The sequence below is a fragment of the Seriola dumerili genome, unplaced genomic scaffold (genome assembly GCF_002260705.1).
Source record: "Seriola dumerili isolate Sdu_G_001 unplaced genomic scaffold, Sdu_1.0 BDQW01001195.1, whole genome shotgun sequence".
NCBI classification, from domain to species: domain Eukaryota; kingdom Metazoa; phylum Chordata; class Actinopteri; order Carangiformes; family Carangidae; genus Seriola; species Seriola dumerili.
Window position 1 is genome coordinate 489,937 of NW_019175450.1, and position 21,871 is coordinate 511,807.

The 21,871-nt window shown below is 43.0% G+C and overlaps 1 protein-coding gene across 5 annotated transcripts in view; it reads left to right on the plus strand.

Moving 5' to 3' along the window:
• Positions 1-17,340, plus strand: part of cux1 (cut like homeobox 1) — a 59,833-nt gene extending 42,493 nt beyond the window's left edge. For 2 of the 5 annotated variants that reach the window (XM_022767563.1, XM_022767564.1), the window contains exons 15-22: positions 13,810-14,013; positions 14,839-14,951; positions 15,096-15,212; positions 15,369-15,452; positions 15,566-15,622; positions 15,746-15,826; positions 15,932-15,996; positions 16,137-17,340. In XM_022767563.1, the coding sequence (XP_022623284.1) occupies positions 13,810-14,013; positions 14,839-14,951; positions 15,096-15,212; positions 15,369-15,452; positions 15,566-15,622; positions 15,746-15,826; positions 15,932-15,996; positions 16,137-16,185 (770 nt within the window). In that variant the 3' untranslated portion in view covers positions 16,186-17,340. Of the gene's footprint in view, positions 1-847; positions 1,649-2,994; positions 3,097-3,228; positions 3,783-3,910; positions 4,053-4,775; positions 5,064-5,231; positions 5,421-6,914; positions 7,180-7,562; positions 8,761-13,809; positions 14,014-14,838; positions 14,952-15,095; positions 15,213-15,368; positions 15,453-15,565; positions 15,623-15,745; positions 15,827-15,931; positions 15,997-16,136 lie in introns of those variants that run through there. The other 3 variants (XM_022767562.1, XM_022767560.1, XM_022767561.1) reach the window with 3 other exon arrangements.
• The last annotated feature ends 4,531 nt before the right edge of the window (positions 17,341-21,871 follow it).

A 21,871-nucleotide genomic window follows, 5' to 3' on the forward strand; every position in this document is an offset into this window, starting at 1 on the left:
AACAGTGTTTATGGTTTTGAAATGTCATGGCTTTAGGCTTGAATAGTTGAATAGCTTTGAATTGATTAACATTCACAGTAAGGGGAGCTTACTGTCTTACTTAATCATGTTAAGTCTCAATGGTTATGCATTAGAATAATATTTCTCCCAGCACTTATCATCAAGATGGATTCTAGTAGTTACAAGGCTTGAGAAAATATAGTATATGTCTATATTTGTTTTGGTGAATGTAAAAATTTAATCAGTCTGACAATTTAGGGAAGATGTGAAATAAGGCCTTGACTCAGAGTCAACAGAGCTGTTCAGTGTCTGTTTTTGGTGCATGCATCTTTTTTCTGTTCAGCCATAAAAAATGTTTTTCAAAAAAGTTTTATTGCTCTGATTTCTCTCCTGGATGTTTTTTTTGTGAACTAAAGACTATGATTCTGCATCTACAATGGAATAAATCAGTGTTTAGGAACACATTCCAGCAACATGGAAGAGGACTCACATGGTGTATTGGCTATCTAAGGACATAATTTTACTCTGTCCAGTTACTTCCACTTTGCCTGCGAGAGAGAGAGAGACTGAGCCCTGGGCCAAGCTAACATGCCTAAGTGGCACAGTGTCAATTGTTTTGTTTGTCCTTTTTTTCTTCCAGGCTGTGGCTTACAAGAAAGGTTGAAATCACAAATGCATGGGCACTTTGTCTGGGGGGGTTGGCAAAAAAGGAAAATAAAGTTCACTAATTTGGAAAAGACATGAATCAGATAACTTTTCAACTTTTGTTATTTATTTCTCTCTCTTTTTGGAACCCCTTTTTTGTTGACTCCCCCATAATGCATGGTGTGTTTGACCTTTCTTGTAGGGTCAGCCGGGCGAAAAGGGACAGAAGAGTCCACAACGAAGGAGGAGACCATGCCCAGCGATCCCTCTTCCTCGCCCCCTCCTCCCCCTCCCTCTCTTCCTTCCTCCTCCCAGCTCCCCCTGTCTCGCACTCATACGGACCCCCTCAACACTGCCACCACCACCAGCAGCGGCGAAACACACCCTTTCACTCCTACGGGCATTGGACAGGACTTCTACTCCCCTGTGTTCCCTCTGGTGGGTGGTAAGATGGCTTTGAACTCCCTGATCCAGCGGCAGCTGCTCCAGACCTTCTACTCCAAAGCCTTGCAGGAGTCGTCTGGAATCCCCAGTGGGGCTCTACTGTTCACCCCCTTCACTCCAACCCTCAGCTCCATCCCTACCTCCACCCCTGGCTCTGGGTCTGCTGCCATCCCTCTGGCAGCCAGCAGCCCCCAGCCGCCTCCAGCCAGCCCAGACATGGCTCCCGTTAATGGGAGCAGCACCGCTGGCAGCGCCCCATCCCCATCACCCAGCCACTCTGACGCTACCACAGGGAGTGTTTTGGACGGGGAGGACATGGACACAGCAGAGATTGCCCGACAGGTGAAAGAGCAGCTGATCAAGCACAACATTGGTCAGCGTGTGTTTGGCCACTATGTGCTGGGACTGTCCCAGGGTTCGGTCAGTGAGATTCTGGCCAGACCAAAGCCGTGGAACAAGCTAACCATCCGGGGGAAGGAGCCCTTCCACAAGATGAGGCAGTTCCTTGCTGATGAGCAGAACATCCTTGCACTGCGCAGCATCCAGGGACGGCAGAGAGGTGAGTCTGTGTATCTTTAATGTGTCTATGCGTGTGTGTGTGTGTGTGTGTGTGCGTGTGTGTGTCTATGCGTGTGTGTGTGTGTGTACAGCCCTGCACAGAGCCATTGATTAGCTTGTCAATATGGACTAGCTTTTTATTTTTCTTTCTCTTTCCTAACTCCCATCCTGTGCCACACCTGTGTGTTTTGAGTGAGTTCCTAGTCACGCACTGATCCCAAGAGCCTCTCCTAGCCATTGTGGTCAATACAGAAACCTTTCACACATCAATAATATTGATCGGTGGGAACTAGGAGGAAGGCAGGGGTACTGTTAACTACGGGCAGATTCGATTAGCCTAGGCCTGCTTTTGTTAACGCATCAGGACATTTCTGATTGAAGGTGGTCTCAGTGGTACAAATAAATAGCAGTCTACCACCTAGTCCAAGACACAGTCCGTGTTAAAAATAGGCCACAGTTCATATGCCCCTGTTTAATACGTACTATTGAATAATTTATCCCTCACTAGTCAGTCTTTGTAGTAGATTAATATTCTTGTTAGAGGTTGTATTCCAACCAGGGCCACAGATGGTAAAAATCAATGCATTTAAGGTACTGTAATATGCATTGGATGGAAGTATTCACACATTCCATATATTTGCAGAGCATGATAGGGTACCATTTGGTCTAGCAGTAAAAATAACAAAAACAAAAAAAAAAAAACACACAAGTGCTGTAACATAGTGTGTGGTATATTGTTTTTAACAGAGGGCTCAGGCCAGCCCCAGCTTAGCCGAGTGTTTCAGGATGCTCCGAAGCGGAGAGCCCTCTCCGATACAGCTTCACACACAGGTCTGTCCCCTTCACACACAGAGATTCTAGCACGTTCTGTCTGTGTGGCATGTTTGTGTTGGGGTGAACTGTATCTATGGTGTGTGCGTGCGTGTGTGTGTGTGTGTGTGTGTGTTGCCATTTATTAATTTGCGGGCAGGCATACAGATATAAATGTGCCTTGAAGGTAACCGCACAGTTCCAGTGACTTGCGTCAGAGGAAAAGCCAGCATGTGTATTTAGGGATTTTATTGGTAGTTGTTATTCTGTGGGGAGCATTTACAGTACGAACCCTGTAGCACGTGTGCATGTGTGAGCTCCAAAGGGACCAGAGAAATTATGACAATCCCTCCAGTGTAGTTGCCTTGTAGCTCAGTGGTGGGAATGTTGTTCTTTGTGCTGTGCTATGGTGTAATTATTCGATGTCCTCATAATCTCCGTTATTGTTCTCCTTACCTGCTCTGTAGTCGGTTATGTCTGCTTTTTAATCTGACAAGGTTTTTCATCTCCTCCCATTCCCTCTTCCTCTCCTTCCAGGTAACATTACTGCTCGCGTCCGCACCCCAGAGGCAGGTTCAGATGAGGCCATCAAGTCCATTCTGGAGCAGGCGAAAAGAGAGCTGCAGGTGCAGAAAGCTGGTGAGTCGTAGTTTTTTTTTTTTTTTTTTTTTCTCATCTCCAGAGACGTCAAAGCATTGAGGATGATATATTGTGGCTGTGTGCGTTTGTCTGAGTCTCTCATGATGGCCCTTTTCTCCACTCCCTCAACAGACTTGTCCCATGCTCAACCCTCATATGCAGGACTGAAAGGAGGGGGCGGAGGAGGACTAGGAGGTGGAGGGGGAAGTGGATCAGATGAGGCCATCCGCTCCATCTTAGAGCAAGCTCGCAGAGAGATGGAGGCCCAGCAGGCTGCACTGGAGCCCATCCTCAAAGCCTCATCTTCCTCTTCCTCCTCAGCATCACTATCTCAGAGGGACCTGCTGAACTCTCCGCTCACCGCCCCCCTACCCCCTTACAACCCCCTGGCACTCTCCCTCAAGAAGCCTCCCAGCTCCCTCTTGTCCTCGCCCTCATCCCCATCTCCAGTCCTGGACTTCAGCTCCGGCATGAAGAGGGAGGGCAGGGCTTCTTCAGGGATTGACATGTCTGCTGACGGAGCTCTCAGGCTGGGTCGGGGCTCTGAGGGTTCGGCCCGCTCTGGAAGCTCTGGGGGGGTGGGTTACTGGAGAGAGCAGTGGTGGAGCAACATGCACACAGACACCCGCAGGAACATATCCAGCCAGACAGGAGAGGAGAACCACAACCAGGAGGACTCCAAAGAGGTGAGGGAGCGGGCGTGGGGAAAACAAAAGCCTGTGTGTGCTTTATCTGCTCTTTCTCTGTTTTTATGACTCTGTTTTTACTCTACAGTGGTTGCATGTCTGAGTCATTCTCCTTGTGTGTGTTTTAGGGAATATTGAGTGACAGTCTGTCTCGACACAAGCCGTGGAACAAGTTGAACCAGAGGAGCAGAGAGCCATACCTCCGCATGCAACCGTGGCTCAATGGAGACCAGGGGCAAAACACACACATCCAGCAAGCCCAGAACCAAGGTAAACAAATCACACAACACACACACACACACACACACACACACACACACACACACACACACACACACACACACGACACACACATACACATGACACAGTATCTGGATTCACACAACCAGGCTCCTTGGGCTAGAGCATTACTCTGAAAGCCTGATTAGAGCTAGTGGCTAGTTGTTACTGTCAGTCTGTCACTCACCCCACCCACACCCCTCCTCCTCCTCCCCTCCCTCTCGCTCACCATTCTCCCCCCTCTCCTCCCACCATCCCCCCATCCCCAGTGCTGTGGCAGTGTCAGCCAGCAAGCTGCTGGTTTGTCATGTCATAGACAAGTTAGTGTTGCAGCGCCAGATGGCAGCTCTGTATGTGTGTGTGTGTGCGTGTGCGTGTTTCTCTTTCTCTCTTTCTCTCTGGGGGTGTAAACAGCAGCTAATGTACACTGACAGCTCCTCATGACTGCTCTCTTCCAGCCTGCTGAGCTGCACAGCAGTACTACACAGACAGAGACAGGGAGATGAAGGAATAGGAGGAGGAAGCCAAAAAAGCTTCAAACTGAAAACTTAAGCACCTTTGCTGTTTGTTTAACAGGAATTAAATTAGTTGATGTAATATGACTGAAGTCCCTCCCAAACGCAGCAGGAAGAGGAGATGAAACTGTTTTCTTACACAGTAACACGTCTCCTAACCTGTGTGATCTTTCTCGCCCTGTCTGTTCTGCTCAAGCAGAGGGTACTCCCAAGACATCAGCAAGCTGCAGTCCCGCTCCAGAGTCGCCCCTCAGTTCAGCTGAAGAGTCTGTCAACGGTCTCGCTGGGGATCCACTCGCTTCACACTCCTCTAGTCTCAAACCTCCGTCTGAGGATCCCTCAGGTGGGGAGTCTCAGCCTGGCACCCCGCTGCCTCTACCTGGTCACTCGGGTCTCAGCATCCAGGAGATGGTCGCAATGTCTCCTGAGCTTGATACTTATGCCATCACTAAGAAGGTTAAGGAGGTGCTGACTGATAATAACCTTGGTAAGAAACACAGGGGTCATATTTACCCTTTCCTGCTGTGTTTTGTTGCTGTCTGTGCAGTTTAGTTAATATTTCCCTTCCCCCTTACTTTGCCCAATGGTGAATTATTCAGCCATTGAATCAGTTCTCAGAAATGACCATTTCATTTCCCCTCTCTCTCCTAACCAGGCCAACGTCTGTTTGGGGAGACTATCCTGGGTCTGACTCAGGGTTCTGTCTCAGACCTGCTGGCCAGGCCCAAACCCTGGCACAAGCTCAGCCTGAAGGGCAGGGAGCCCTTTGTCCGCATGCAACTCTGGCTTCAGGACCCACACAGTGTGGAGAAACTCATGGACATGAAACGCTTGGAGAAGAAAGGTGTGTGGTAGAAGCTCAACGAGGAGAAATAAATGCACATCCCATACAGTGCAGCATGCTGTCAGAAATGATAAACAAAACACTGACAGAAAAAGCTTTTTGTTATCTGCTTAAGCATGCATTTATTTTATGAATTCGTTCACAATAAAAGACAAACAGCAGCCTTGGAATTTCACATGCACATCTGCACTCACAGTATCCTTTGTGCAGGACAGCAGAGCATGTTGTGCAGATCACAGTCATCTTGGTGTGATGTCAGTACCAATCAGGACTGCAGACATCACATACTGTATTAGATGTGACAGCTAGGGGACTGCCGGGGGCCTGCTTACTCACAGTCATCAGCATTCCTCTTCATCATCGTTATCATCATAATGATCATCAGTGTCTATAAGCTCGTATTTTTATCATTTGTTAACCCACAGCCCACTCTATCACTCCATCATTCTGTATTCCTTTCTGTGTGCACAAAGCGTTTAAGAATCAGCTCAGCCAAGAGGCCTCACCCTCCTCGCTGCCTCAGAGTGACCCCTTACTGCCCACTTCAAGCTCTCTCTCTGTGGACATGCATATTTGAACCTGCCAGTAGGCACAAGCATCCAGGATCAGTTTACCCTCCTGATATCGCTAACTACACACAAGGGCAAAAAACAAAACTGACCTTACACCAGTGTGTTCAGGGGTTGGACGTGAGGGGTTAGTGTCCATTCAACTTCGTTTTAGATTATTGACCCCAAAGTAATGCATCCAAATAGCAACAGGGAATAGACCAGGCTAGCAGCAGAGCCCAGAGGAAAGACATGGACCTAGTCTAGAGTAACCATATTTGACCTCTCACCCTTGTGGTACAAGCCTGTGAGGCAGCACACAACTTTCAGAGTGGTTCTAACCTTGCTCTGAGGGGTTTTTCCCTGCAACACTAATATATCTCGCAGCGTGTATTGGGGTTGAGAAAATGTCAACCTCATGCGAAGCTGCCATGAGCTGTTCATTTTCAGCTGCTGGTGCCCGGAGTGAATGGTGCTGCTTGTTTGCTATAAAATGGAAGAGATAATTTCATTGTTAGAATTCCTGAGTAAGACGACAGCACCACCTAGTGGCTGTCGATGTCAACAGGATTATTTTTCAGAACACTACAATAATGCACAATAGGTAACACAAAACGTTTCTGGGTTGGATGCATTTGTCAAACTTGGAACATCCACTGTGACAGAATCCTGATCAACAAGACCGTCTGACTAAAGCCTTTAAAAGGTTTACTACTTACCGTCTGCTTAGCACTGAAATTACAACTGAAATTGACTGCACTAGTTCTACTTGACATAAATATTGCTTGTCAAATTTCATGCTCATCAACACAGACAGATTTGAGACCAGACCACCAATCTGCTGCCGCTATGATTTTATGATTGATATTCCCCACATTTGTTCATTACATAAATGTATTTCCTGAGGTACTAACTTCCCCCTCTTGTCTCTGTGTCACTGTCACAGCCTACATGAAGAGGCGACTGAGCTCCTTGAGTGATAGCCATTCTGTGGACGGGGGCTTGGTGGGGACAGATTACGTGCAGGGCTCCCAGAGCCCGGGGCAGCAGCATCTGAAGAAGCCCAGGGTGGTGTTGGGCCCTGAGGAGAAGGAGGCGCTGAAAAAGGCTTACCAGCAGAAACCCTATCCCTCCCCCAAAACCATTGAGGAGCTGGCCTCCCAGCTCAACCTGAAGACCAGTACTGTCATCAACTGGTTCCATAATTACAGGTCAGCATGTGGAAGAAAGAGGCACTTCTATATATACAGCTATATAACGGTACCTTTGTTGCTTGTAATTGTGTTTGTTTTATTGAAAAATATTTGTAGGTTTCCAGATCATAACCTCATCTGTGCATAATTTAACTTTATAGAAAGGTTTTTGTATTTCACTCTGCATAATAAATCTTGTGTTTTTATTTTGTAGATTATTTTGGACATATTCTCAGAAATTACCACAATGAACAGGGGCTGTTATTACTGCCCTGTTCCATAGAAAAGGACATCAGTGCACATAAGCAATAATTTGAGATTTTGTTCTCAGTATGTGTTGTTTGACAAATATATCATTTTATAGTTTGAGTATTGTGACTAAACCCATGTGTCTCTACTAGGTCACGTATCCGGCGAGAGCTTTTCATAGAGGAGATCCAGGCAGCTGGAGGAGTAGGGCCTGGCAGTGAGGGGGGATCTCCTTCCCTCCGTGGGTCCAAATCAGGAGAGGGGGACAGCTGTGATGGGACAGAATCTGAGGGCACAATGGAGACACGCCAGGGACTGGGCATTGGCCTGGAGGATCACAGAGGAGCATGCAAAGACCACGACATGGAGGCTGAGTCTGAGGCAGGGGGCTCTAATAACTCCCCTGCTCAGATAGACTGCACCACTTCAGGCTTAGCCGGGCCAGGCTCCAGCTGTGGACAGGGTGGACTAGGGCTCTTCAGCCTCACAGAGGCATCCTCCAGTAGCCATGCCTCTAGTACTAACATCCCAGCCTCTGGCCCTGCCAGAAACCCCAGGGACAACAATCTGCGCAAGAAGAAAGCAGCCAATCTCAATAACATCATCCACAGGCTGGAGAAGGCTGCCAGCAAAGAGGATCCCTCAGAGTGGGAGTTCTAGCTCCCCCTGACCATCCTTCATCCCTCTCGTTTCATAACCTCACGACCTCTAACCTTGGACCCCTCCTGCTCTGTTCCAGTTGGAGAGTGGACACAGCCAAAGTCAAGCTCAGCAGCCATTTTTATTACATAGAAGCTTTCCGAAAAGAGGAAAGAAACAAAGAGTGGTTGGCAAAACCCTGAAAAGAAGATTTACTGAATACCTAGAAGAACAAAATAAGAGAACTTAAGTGTCTCTCCTTTTTTTTTAACTGAGTTTTGTTTTTGTACTGAGAAAAGCACTTAGCCGTCCTGCTGGCCTCCGGCCCTGCTGTACCTCCCCCTATCACCAGCCACTGGTGCACCAGACTGGTTAGTCCTGAGCTGGGGTCTGACCCACAGCTGGGGTTGAAACCTGGACTCAGTAACACAGGCAAGGCCTGACACAGCAGCTGTCACAGTGATAGACACTGATAGATGATAGATAGAGACAGGAACTCTCTTACAAGAACTCTCACTTTCTTAAAGGAGATTTTTTCCGCTCTTCTTCTCACCTCCCAAGTGTCCACAAACCTCCCCTCACTCAGTGAGACGCCTCATTTTTCACACTGTAGAGTGACTGTTACAAACCCTTTGCCTTTTTCACTCACTGCGTGTGTGTGCGTTTTTGTATGTTAGGGGTTGTGTCAGTGTGCACCTGTGTGTGTGTGTGTGTGTGTGTGTGTGTGTGTGTGTGTGTGTGTGTGTGTGTGTGTGTGTGTGTGTGTGTGTGTGTGTGTGTATGTGTGTAAACACCAAAAATGGTGTGTGTGTGTGTTTGTGTGTTCTCTTCTCAATGGCAGCATGTTTTCTTTTTTATCTCACTCCTACACTCTTAAGAGGGTAGTGGAAGGCCTGCCGGCTGAGCTGCCATGGTTACTGATGTAAGAAAGATGAACTTTGACCTGTTGTGTCCCATAACCTATCCTGCTGACAGCCATGTGATGGCCAGAAGGATCTCTAATTCCTCACAAACACACGCACTCATCTGAAGAGGAAGGAAGGAAGGAACCCTCTTTTTGCCTCCTTAAACCCCTTCTTTTAAGGATGAAGGATGATCTCTTTTTTTGATATTGCAATTTGGTTGCCAATAAGAGATTGCACAGTCTATTGACTCTAAAGAGTACAAAATAGGGAATTTTAGGAAGCATTTTAATTAGTACAAAATAAGAACAGAAAATAAGAAAATAACAAGTTACTGTTTTTAAAAGAAAAAAAAAAACAAATTAGAATGGAATAATGTTGCATTGTTGAAATACGATACAATGAATTTCACGTAGTACTGTAGCTGTCTGACATGGTGATACTATACGTGTCTCTTGTTGTTTTAGGTTGTGCATGTCACAGCTTTACCCAGCACTGGATCTGCTGGGTGTGTGTGTCTGCACCACTGACAAAATTTCTCTGTTCACAAACACACATCTTTTTATAGGCCAAATCAGGAAGAGTGTGTGTGTGTCTGTGTGTGTGTGTGTGTGTGTGTGCGTGCGTGCGTGCATCTGTGTGTGTGTGCTTTGCTGTGTTTGTGTGTCTTGTGTGCATTTGTATTTGCCTGCATGTAAGTCAGGGTCGAGGTCAATTCACTCAGAGTTAAATTTAAGAAGTAGATTATTAATAATGAAATTCTTGACTGAAAAAATGGGTTTTAGCGAAAGAATTGCAATGTACAGTACTTGATTAATCTGTACTTTCTGTTGATTGCCGTCAAAGTGAATTCACCCCAATCCTGGTGTGAGTAGTTACCACTCTCCTCCAGTCTATCCTGTATCCAGGGATGTAAGTCTTTTGCATTGAATTCTACTGTATACACTACAAATTATAAGGCATATCACCTCCTCCCTGTCCCACACAAGCCCTCAGTGCCTGTCAGCCCACTGCCTCCCCTCTGTGTGTATGTGTGTGTGCGCGTTTGCGTGGGTGCATGTACACGCATGCTTGTCAATACATGCGTGTGCACACGTGTGTGCGATTGAGGAGTGTTCAGTGTTTCCAATGAGTGGGGTCATATTTCGTATCTACTTGCACACACTACTAGTGCACAACTGACACCCTTCTTTAAGCTGTTTGATGCGTTACCATTACATTAATCTTCTCACAAAGTAGTGTAATACTATGATTTACTGTAGCTTGGTTTTATTGCTATTTTGCATTTATAGTTTGGTTTTTATTCTGCTTATTTATAGGTGCTGTATTTTTCATTTAATGTCTTATCATTTGAGTTGTTTATTTTTTAAGGGATTATACTGTTCCTGAGGGCAAGTAACATTTTTATTAGACGTATAGACTGCCGGCAGTATTGGTTAATATTTACAAAGATGTACTAGTTCTCATTTGTTTGTATATTCATGAATCCTAAAGTTTAGTGTCATTTCAATAGCTTTGAAAAATGTGTTTGCTACAGTTCATGCTCCCGTAAGCATAAAGCTTTTACCACAACAGTTATGCTCTCAAATTGCTAGCTAGAGAATCAAAGGACATATCAAGATCAGTGAATATATGATAGCATATCTCTTTTCCTGTTTTCTATTCTCCAATTTTTTTGGCTGTTTCTTGGGCAAGCCAAACACTAACGCTCAGCAGGGCATGCAGCTTTCTTTTAGATAGAGTTCGCCCACTCGTTAATCATGTTGACATAATTAACAGGTCCAAATGTATACACTTTGTCAAATAGGTCAAATGAAATTACCTGAACTTGAGAACACATGTTAACTTGAAAGAGGTCATATCTGCCAAATTGAGATTAGAGAAGTGTACCAGCTAGAAGGTTTGCTATGCCAGATTGAACAGAGATAGCCAGCCTATGATTATGCAGAATTTATATTGCAGTCCATAACAAAGCACTTATTAGGATCTCTTTTTTGAAAACTTAACCTAGGACAGGGTCTGTAAACACTACAGCAGAGTACGGTCCCGGTATCCTGGGAAATGTATGCCTTTTTTAAAAGTGGTTGTGAACCAAGCACAGACTCGTATCCACATCCTAACACTAAACAATGAAAACATGAGATAGCTGTACCCCTGTTTTCTATATAATGAACTGCATTCTTATACAGCAGCCCCTTAGTATAAACTACAGATGACTGTGTGACAGAAAGACGTTGTCCTGTACAGATGTAGATATTATGAGTAAACACCTGTTTGGGTTTCTGTCCAAAATCTCCTCAGTCCATCCTCAAGCCTCCCCATTCCCTGAATCTACATCCAGATATATTGGCAGCCTGTCAAAAGATACTGATAACCTCATTGCACTGCACTAAGATGCATTAGTTAAAATTGGATTTTCTAATGCATCTAATAATTGTAAAATTCCTCAAACATTGGCTCTTCCTGTGGACGACTGATGTGAAACATCTGTCTTCTGCAGAGTAGTGAAGGCCTATTGCCTTCTGTTGGACTGCTTGGACTGGACAACCACAGTATGTTTTATGGTGATGAATAGCTACTGTAAAGTATAAGCACTTAACCCATTAGCCATTTTATAGCCAGATCCATCAACTCACCTAAACCATGTGAGATCATCAGATTTGTGCCTTTAACTGCCAAGCAGGGCACCAAACTAGTGATGTCATTAGATGTAGACGATTTCACCTGATTTGTTCATAATCTGTCCAACGTCTTGATCCAACTTTATTTCTCATACACTTTGTAGTGGTACTGAAAAGTCAACTTTTCTCAGCTCTCTGGAGAGGGTTGTATATAATTGCTGGAGTGCAGTGAAACAGTAAAAAGAGAAAACAAACTCTTGCATTCTTATGACTGACCTGCAGACACGTTTCGGTCCAGGTCTTATTTCAGACAGTTGTTTTCCCACAATGCATTTCTTACGTTGTACATAACATAACTAGCAGCGAAAGGCCAGAGCATTGAATGAAGGAGGAAGCATGCAGAAACAGCGTACACTGTAATAACACTGAATTTATTCATAGGGCATTTTGTATTTTTCTGTTTGTGTCAGGTTTGCTGTGACATTAATAACGGCACTACAGGTATTGATAAATGACGTGTGCCAATTCTAATGGTTATTTGGAAAAGAGACGTGTAAATACAGTCGATCAAGTAGCTATTGATTCACTATTGTCACAGTATGCTTTTGTTTGAAGGCAGGAGGAGAGAAGGGACGATTCAGGACTTTTCCATGATCCACAGATATTTTTCTACAAATTTAAATCAGATGATTCTATACACTGTTGAATAACATTGTAAAGGTGTAACAGATGCTGTATATCATATCATGTTTTCTGAAGTCGTAAAGCTTTACTGTATGATCTGTTGAAGTAGTGGTTATTCATTTGACATATTAGTTGTAATGGAAGCCCGAACAGCAGCACTGGTCACCATATTCAGGAAAAAAAAATGAAAGAAAAGAAAAAAAACCTCAGATGTTTTTTGTAATACTTTTAGAATATATCTTATGAAGTGGGTTTTGTAAGGAAACACTTTCCGAATCAGTGGTGCTGTATGCATAGCACACTCAGTAATACATACACACATAATACAGCACAATACACTCATCCTTTTAAACCCCCCCCCCCCCTCCACTTTACTCACATGCTTTTGGTTTTTTCGCTCACCTCTCTCATTGGTTCCAGCGAGTTTTAAGTTGTAAACCATTTCCTCGTTATCTTCTCAGTTATTTCATGCTTAACTGTACAATTTTCAACACCCAGAGATCAACTCTGGAACAATTAACATTTCAGTGAATACTCACAAGACTTAAAAGAGGAAGCAAAAAGCCAAATAGTGAAATAGTTATCCACCTCTGTTGAAAGGTTGCTGACAGTTTTCTCTATGTTGCTACCTAGTGTTGTCGCTTCAGTTCACCTATAGCTTAAACCACAGTGTAGTCTGACAACCAAATGACCTGGGGAGATCTTCAACCCCCCACCCCCCCTAACCCCCCACCCACCCACTTTTGGAAAGCTTTAAGATGCTTGTTGAGGCTTTAGCAAGTTCAGAGTGTTTTTAGATGATTTTTGTCCAACCTGTCATCAACAATGTGGAAGTAATAATTCTCATAACTTCTCCCACTGCTTATTTTGTGAGTGTGTGTGCGCGTACGTGTGTGTTGTAGTACAAAAGGCTGCATGACTGTAAAGGGATGGTTAAGATGTTTTTTGAAAGTCGTTTCCCTAGCACTTCTGTCACTCCTGAGATGCTTTTTTGTCCTTCGGGGTCTCCCTCCCTTTCGTTTTTCCTCATGTATCATTGTTTCTTTATCTTTCTATTTACTAAACGTATCATGTTGTTTGTTCTCAGCACTGTAAAACAGTCCCTTCTACAACATTGAAAAGCAATATCACTGTATGAAACGTTCACAATGTATTTGTTATGATTGACATTTGATTCATCATCATTATTATTCACATGCACCCTAGGTGTGATAATTGAAGTAAATCTCTTTTATACAAATACTAAAAGTGTGCTGTGGAAGTTTTTTTTTTCTTTGCTGAAAACCTTGTTGGAAATATACTTTGCTAAAATAAAATAAGTATTCTCAGAGAAAGAGATTAGTAGGAAATACTCAGACAGTGGGGGATTGTGGGGCAGAAAAGGGCATCCCACAGGGGTTTTCAGTGATGTGGATATTGGATTGCTTCTGCCATTTACAGCTGCTACAGGTGAGATATTATGGGAACTATAAATAAAATCTAAAGATAAGCAAGATGTCTACATGAAAAATAATTTGCAAATTGTCTTCATCTTTCCTCTCCGTCCTCGACAGGCCGTTACGCAGAGCTGCAGGTGGAGTTTTCGGCTGCGGTGCATACCAGCGCGGAGCAGAAAGAGCTGATCCTGAAGCTGGAGCACGACCTGAGCACCATCCAGACCATGTCCTCCCTGCCACGCCCCGATGCAGACGGGTCAGAGGTCAGCAACATGGGGAACATCCCGGAGCCGATCAAAGAGGCCACTGCCATGTTTGCTGGTACGTACCTGGATTGAAAAAAGTTGAGGCGTGGGGAGGATGGGCTGAACATTATGTTTCACAGCTTTTCTGCACAGCACAAACTTGTCTTCCCTGTCTGCAGTCTTTTGTCATGCACATGCATATTTGTAAAAAGCCAACTATAAACCCAGTTACACACATTCATGTAAGAGGAATAAATGTTCTCCAGGAGAAATCTACCTGGTTTCTCTAGTCCCCTACCCTGATTACACAAACCAGGGTCTGAACTGGTTCACATGACATTTAAGAAAACAAATAACAAATTCAGGCTAAGCATTTGATGCATCCATAAGTTTCTGTCATTTTAGTCACATGTTATATATAATTTTCCCTCAATGTTGAAAGTTGATGAGCTACCGCTGTATCATAACTTTTAAACTAAGGCAAACTCTTTGAATTAATCGCTCAGCTTTGACGCTTGTGTGAAATTTGCACGTTGAAAAGTCTTTGTTCTAATAGAGGTGATAGCGCACGAACGCAGTGTCACTCCTCATGAGCATAAAAGTGAAAATACTGAAGGCTGACTTGCCAACAGCACGACTTCTCTAATTGGAATGAGGTAAACCTGCTGAGTGGAGACTCTGCAGGGGGAGTTGTCTGCTTAAATACCACAAACTTTTTTTTTCCTTACATGTGCCAGTCAAGACCGAGTCCAGTTTTGAGGTGTTAACCGGAATAAGACTGCAAATTAAATTGAGCCTTTTCTAAAATATCATTCATCATAGAACAACTGTGACCATATATGCATATAAATAGAGAACAGTGAATTATGGCACTGAAGTGTTTTATCTGTGTGATCTTCAGGTTCAGGCGTGACCCCGCATCCTGAGCTTCCTCAGGGCCAGATGGACTCTCTGCTCTCCATCATCTCCAGCCAAAGGGAGAGGTACCGCTCCCGCAACCAAGAGCTGGAAGCTGTGTGTCTCGCTCTCTCTCTCTCTCTCACACACACACACACACACACACACATATATATATATATATATATATATATATATATTCCTGTGTCTTTTTCTGGGAGAACAAATTTCTCATCCATTTGTTTCTTCTGTCCCCTGCAGGAGAATCGCTCCATGCAGCAGACCATGCAGGCCCTGCAGAATGAACTGGACAGCCTGAGAGCAGACAACATCAAACTCTATGAGAAAATCAAGTTCCTGCAGAGCTACCCCAGCAGAGTGCGTCACTGTGTGTGTGTGTGTGACTGCATGAATGACTGTGCTCTGCATGTTGTGCTCTGCATGTTTTTGTTATCGTGTTGTTCTTATCGAATCTGAACCCTAAAATATTTTGGAGGAATATTTAGATGTCTCTGCTTTCTCTGCGCCATGTAGGCTGGAGGTAGTGACGACACTGTGATGCGCTACTCCTCCCAGTACGAGGAGAGACTGGATCCGTTCGCATCCTTCAGCAAGAGGGTACAAGACACACAACGTCAATACACACACATTTTTACATTTTAATATTACTTGTGTTCATGCTTTCCAAAGAAAGCGTGTTTTTGTTGAAGATAACCGCTCTGTGTTTGCAGGAACGTCAGCGCCGATACCTGAGCCTCAGCCCCTGGGATAAGGCAACTTTGAGCCTGGTAAGCCTCAAACACACACACACACACACACACACACACACACACAGACACACACAGACACACACACATATACGTGTTTGGTGCCACTCCTCATCTAATCCTTCAATTTTTGTGTCTCTTTAGGGACGTGTGATTCTCTCCAACAAGGTGGCCAGGACCGTTGCTTTCTTCTACACCCTGTTCCTGCATTGTTTGGTCTTCTTGGTAGGTCTCCTTATATAAATCTGAGCAGCTTCTGGCACACCCATAATAGTTTTGTGTGTTCATCTTAAGAGAAACTGAACTGAATTGTCACCTCTGATTTTTCAGGTGTTGTACAAGACCGCTTGGAGCGAGAGTATCGGCAGAGACTGCTCTGCTTTCTGCGCTAAAAAGTGAGTGTGCACCCCCCACAGCTGAAAGAGAAGCTCAGTGTGTCGGGCTTTATATTTCTACACCACTTATGATATGACCTTTTAATCCTCACAAGCACTTGACGTTCCTAAATTTTCTCCATTTCTCTTGTTACTCCAAGGTACGCTGACCACCTCCACCGTTTCCATGAGAACGACCAAAACCTCTAAGCTGTCCCGCTGTAACGTCATCTCGTCCCTGTGAGATGGGGCCAGTTCAACATTCAGCAGCGGAATGCTATTCCTGCGTAAAAAATAGTTAAACTAATTGTGTTCCTCGTGAAAACACAGCATTGCTTTTGTTCTTGCAGTAGCTAACATCGCCACTAGGGGGCAGTTTAGGGCTGTAAACTGTAAATCAAAGGGTTGATTGATTCCAAAATAGTTAAATGTTTTCATTTCCAGTTTTTTGACCTATGAGTTGCATTTTATGTATAAGCCTAACAAAACTCTAACTGAAGGGTCCTTCTTAGATTAACATAATGCTGAAAGCCAATCATTAGTAGTTCATGTAATATGGGCTGTTGTTGCACAAATTTAATTAAGATTTAGTTCTTCTTATACCAAAGGGACCACAATACTTGGGGCTTGCTTTGTGAGTTATACTGGAATTTAGAATAAGTGGGGAATTTAATCGGTGAAGAAATAGTTGTTTAAGAGTTCAAGATCTTTATTGTCATTGAGTAGGTATAACAAAATTATTGTTTAAGACATACCAACATAGAAACAGCAGCAAAAACATCAGCAAACACAGATGCTAGATTTATGATTAATGGTGACATATTTAAGATTATAAGATTATGTTTGGTTGGAAACTTTACTTGAGGAGGTTTATGGTGGTGGAACAAAACATACAGTAGTTATAAGATTGTTTTTCATTCCTTTTGGGAGTTTCTCTAGTGACTAATATGATTGATTAATTGATCACTACAGTTTTTAATGACTTGCTTCTTTGTATAAAAATCACCTTGTTCCTGTTACTGGCTATAAAGATACAGCTCAGCTGACAGACGAGGGTTACAGCTGTAATACACCAATGGTTACTGAGTCTATGATAATAATATTCTTCTCCAAGACAAATTACTGTGCATGTTTACCTGCTTACTCCTTCATCCTCTGACTGATATTGCAGATATATTCAAAATAAAGACTATGCAGTAATTTTTCTCAAATCATTTTCATTTAGAGGGATGTGGATAGGTTTATGTTTAGTTTATGGTTTGGGCATGATTCTTATACATAATCCCTTAATAAGAATAGGTTTGCACTTTGCATCAAGGTTATGTGATTTTTGGATAAGTATCTTGATACATTGTTTCTTACTGTCAAAACCATGAATGAATTCATCCTATAAACATGTGTGAACCGTGTCTGATATAGCTGATTCCTGCAGGGCAGCTATCTGATTTTATTCTGATTCTGACTCAGTGTGTCAGTGACAGATGGAGGGTGTTTTTTTGTTTCTTCTTACATTAAGAATACTTTTTATGCTTCATATTTTTTTAAACTTTATGGAAGTATATAATCCAAATGGGCAGTAAATTGTTCACTGTTGATAAGCAGGAGGTGGGAAACGTAGTTTTGATGTTCAACCAAAATTACAAGAGAAAGGACATTGAACTAAATACACATGCAAGCACATCGTCCCTACTGGTCATCTAGTCTTGAGTTGTTGATGGCGCAGGATGATGATGATGATGATGATGGAGGTGGAGGGGGGAGTGGATTGATGATATCTTGTCTGATAAAATCACTGCTTGCCCACAAACTGTTAAAAACACACTGGATAACATGCTCCTTCATTACGATGAACATAGGCTCTGTAGTATATTTTGATTCAATCCCAGATACACCACCTGTTACCTGTGCTGCTGGTAATACTCACCGAATGTGTATTAATCTGCAGCTGTAAATAGTCCCCAGTAAATGCAATATTTGCTCCAATTTGAGTAACGTTTGCTAGAAACTACAGTACCAAGGTTTGTAGGAAATTACACAGCCTTTTCAAAATATCTAAGTATACTGTATATTCATAACCCACTCAAAGGATTATGTCTTCAGTAAGAATGAATGGTCTTAGGGCTGAGAGCCCTAGACAGGAAGTCCTAAAGTATTGAGCCACAGCTGATTCACTGTTAGTTTTGGTCTTTGCATTGGATTTTTTTGACAGTAACAGTAATATTACAATGGTCTCTCTGTATTTTTACATAAGTCATGATGGCAAAAAGACTAATGTGGCCTGATGGTAAGCACTCCTGGGTCTCTTTAACAGCTGACCCGAGAAGAAGTAGAAGTGACTGACTAACGTCTGCACTGAGACACACACACATACAGGGAATGAATGTGCTGATCAGTGATTCGGGCCTGAGCAGGCCCACTGAGAGCTGCCTGCATCTGAGTATGACTGAATTAGACTGCATTATTCATGAAGGGCCTCCTCTTGAAGAGCACCTCAGTTCACAGCCATTAAAGACTAACGAGACAGACACACACGCTTCCTCCTCCTCCACTTTCCCATCTATCTTAAGCCCCTTTTTGCTTATCAATCAAAGCAGACCCTGAGCTATCTCAGCACAATTACAGCCTCATTCTGCCCTCCAGAGCGCCATTCACCTTTAACCCCAAAACTTGGGTAACACACACCTTTTAACTTTACCCCTCCCTTCTCACCAGTCTCCATCTCCTTTTCCTTCATATCCTTCGTCTCAGCTTCTCCAGCTGCCCATCGACAGTTCCATAAATATTAACAACCTCCATCTGTAGAATAACAAAGGTCTTAAGTAAGCTTAATGGCCTGATGTTATTTTTACTGCAGTAGACGGGTCATTTCACCAGGATTGATCCTTGGTCCGAGAGCTGTCTTTAATGACAGCACACTGATGGGTCAGCGTTTTATTTTTTTTGTCCCGTCATGTTTATTTTGAGAGTGTTTCTGGGAGCAGATGTCATCCTGCAGTGAAGGAGACTGAGTGTATGCCAGGAGCGGAGAAAGAGGAGAATATTGGATTATTTCATCTTTCTTTCATAGTCTAAATTTTTCATTTCCATCTTGGGTTCAGTAGAGGGCAGTAAAGTTATGTTTTATTATGAACATGAATTATTTAGCTGACTCCTCTTGACTGTCATCTCTCTTGTGTCTGTCTGCTTGCATCACCGTATCTCTTTTCCCCACTGTTTTCTTTTCTAAACTCAAATAATCTCATAACATATTCCACTATGTCATTTGTGTGAATGTCATTCCTGTTGTCTTCCTCTAGCATCAACTGTGAAACCACTCACCCAAATGATGGCTACTGTTTTTTGACCTATTTTCTCTTTTATGATTTATTATTATATATTATTTTTTATCTGTAAAATGCTGCAAGTTGCCACAGCCCAAGGTGACATCCTCATACAGACCAGACTATATCTTAGACAGTTACATGTGTTTTGTTCTTCAGGCAGGAACAGGTAGCTTCCACTTATAGGACACTAAAGTCGTGTCTTCTATAATATTTTTTTGGGACTTTTGGCTTTTTAAATTCATGAGAAGTTTACGTTTTACATTTACACACATCAGGTATTTTTCAAGGTGGATTCTAGTACTTATTTATACTTCAAATCTAAAACTAAGTAAATGAAATTAATATAAACATGTTGAATGTTCTCTGCCAGGAATTATATAATGTACATGGCTTTGAAACTCCAAAACAAATCTGACAGGGGCCCATGGCACCAACACTGCTTTATACAATATTAACACTATAACATTGGAAGGTAAAACAACACAATGTGTAAAGTTTATTGGAAATACTCAGAAAACTGAACAGAGTTTGATTTATCGCTGGTTGCTGTAGTGTTGGCTGAGGCGCTGTGACCGGCTATTCAAAACCCAAAGATATTTCTCAATGATATAAATCAGAAACTTATAATTCAGGCTGATAATTGATGATAATTCAATTTGTTGGTTAATTTTAAGGCAATTGACATTTGTGTGATTTCTGGGCTAAACTGGCCCTACACCTACACCCCAACCTCCATCCAGTTTGGGTCTTTTATGACCTCAGATTCTCTGATATTGTATCTTGAATGAGTGAATTTCACTTCCAGCAGTTTTGAGAGCAGAGCCTCCGGGGCTACAGATCAGTCGTGGTGAGAGAGGACTGATCAGTATGAATCCTGTTTAGCTTGGCAGGTAAGATTTTTTATTTTTTTTTCCTCTCAGACATCCCTCTCATTCAGCAGCATCCTCCTCATTCATTTCTCTGTGGCTGTGAAAATCTCATTCAGTGCATTCACTGAACTAACACACCATTCAGGATTTTTCTCCTTTGTGTTGCTAAGTAGCTAAGGCCATAAACTGCTGAGGACTGTTGTTGCATGGATACAAAGAGTGTGTGGGTGTGTGTGCGCGCGTGCGTGCGTGCGTGTGCGTGTGTGCATATGTTTTAAGGCTGGATTTCTAAGGGGAGTTTGGTGCCTGTTTGGTTTTGTGTTTGAGGAGGGGTCATTCATTTTATTTTGGATAAATCATTCAGTAACATTTCGGCCTCCCATAATCCCCTGTCTCCCCTCTCTGTCTTTCTTCCTTTCCTCTGGCTATGCATACATTCGGTTCACCCCCCCCCCCCTCCTTTTATCACTCACCCCCCACCCCCCAGGAGTGTTGCCATGGAAACAGTCCTCCTCTGTCAGGTGGCTCCATGCTGAATGCTCCCACTGCGCTCTGATTTGCTCTGACATCGTCTGGCTGAATCACTCAGCCACGTGATCCCGGATCAGCCAGTCCGGATGCTGAATATCTCTTATGACCCCTGCGCCCGTACGTCTCCTCCCCATCCCTGCCTTCCTCTCACCTCGTCTGGGGAAGGTGATGGGAAGTGACAGCTGGATTTCAATCATGTTTATTTACAGTCATGCAAAGAAAAAAAAAGCATGATTATTATTACAAATTTAAAAAATCACAGCCTCAATTTTAAATGGACTAACTCTGATGTTCTGCATGGGCTCCTGGAGACCCCAGACCTTTTTTAACAGTTAAATAAACATACTTAACATTGTTTTAGGAGCTTGATTCTTAATATTTTTTCCTAATTTGAGGAGAATTGCTTATAAACGGCACATTACTTCTGTTTGGGGCTTCAGAGAAAGAGTAAAACATGCTACATGTTGGTGACTGGAGTACACTGCAAGTGATTTGCTGGGAGTCACAACTGTCAGAGTCAGATTGACCCTAATGGCAGGGTTAGTGGCAATGGCAAGGGTTTTTATTCAATACATATTAGGTTTAAATAAATATAGAAGAAAAAGGAAACATTTGAAGGGAGAAAATTATTTGGGAGAAAGTAATTATAATAATAATAATAATTATTATTATTATTATTATTATACACATAGAACAGTGAGGCCTGTGACATCCCAAACAAGGAGGAAGTAAAGCCAATGTCAACAAGACACATTGGTTAATATTTCAAATCTCTGAAATTTGTGTGGCCACAATTTTTTTTATTGTCTCTTCACTCAAATGTGTGTTTTTTGCACACATGAATATTTGAGCTTCACTGTGCAAAATGATGTATGTGCCGAGAGACGCTGGAAGTTTTTTTTTTTTTAAATTCATCTGCTGAAGGAGAAACGTGTCTCTGCACTCACATTAAATCTGAGTTTAAAGACATTTACCTAAAAAAAAAGCAGCTAGTTTGGAGTTTATAATTGTCCATTATATGACTTCCCCAAATGTGATGTATATGCAAGCTTGAATCTTCCAGCGCACATACACTGAGTAGGAGACTTCCTGTGTTCAATAGTGAAACTTTTGAGCAGAAAAATATTTTCATATATGCTGGAGTTTTCAAGACAGAGGGAGTAGATAAGAATT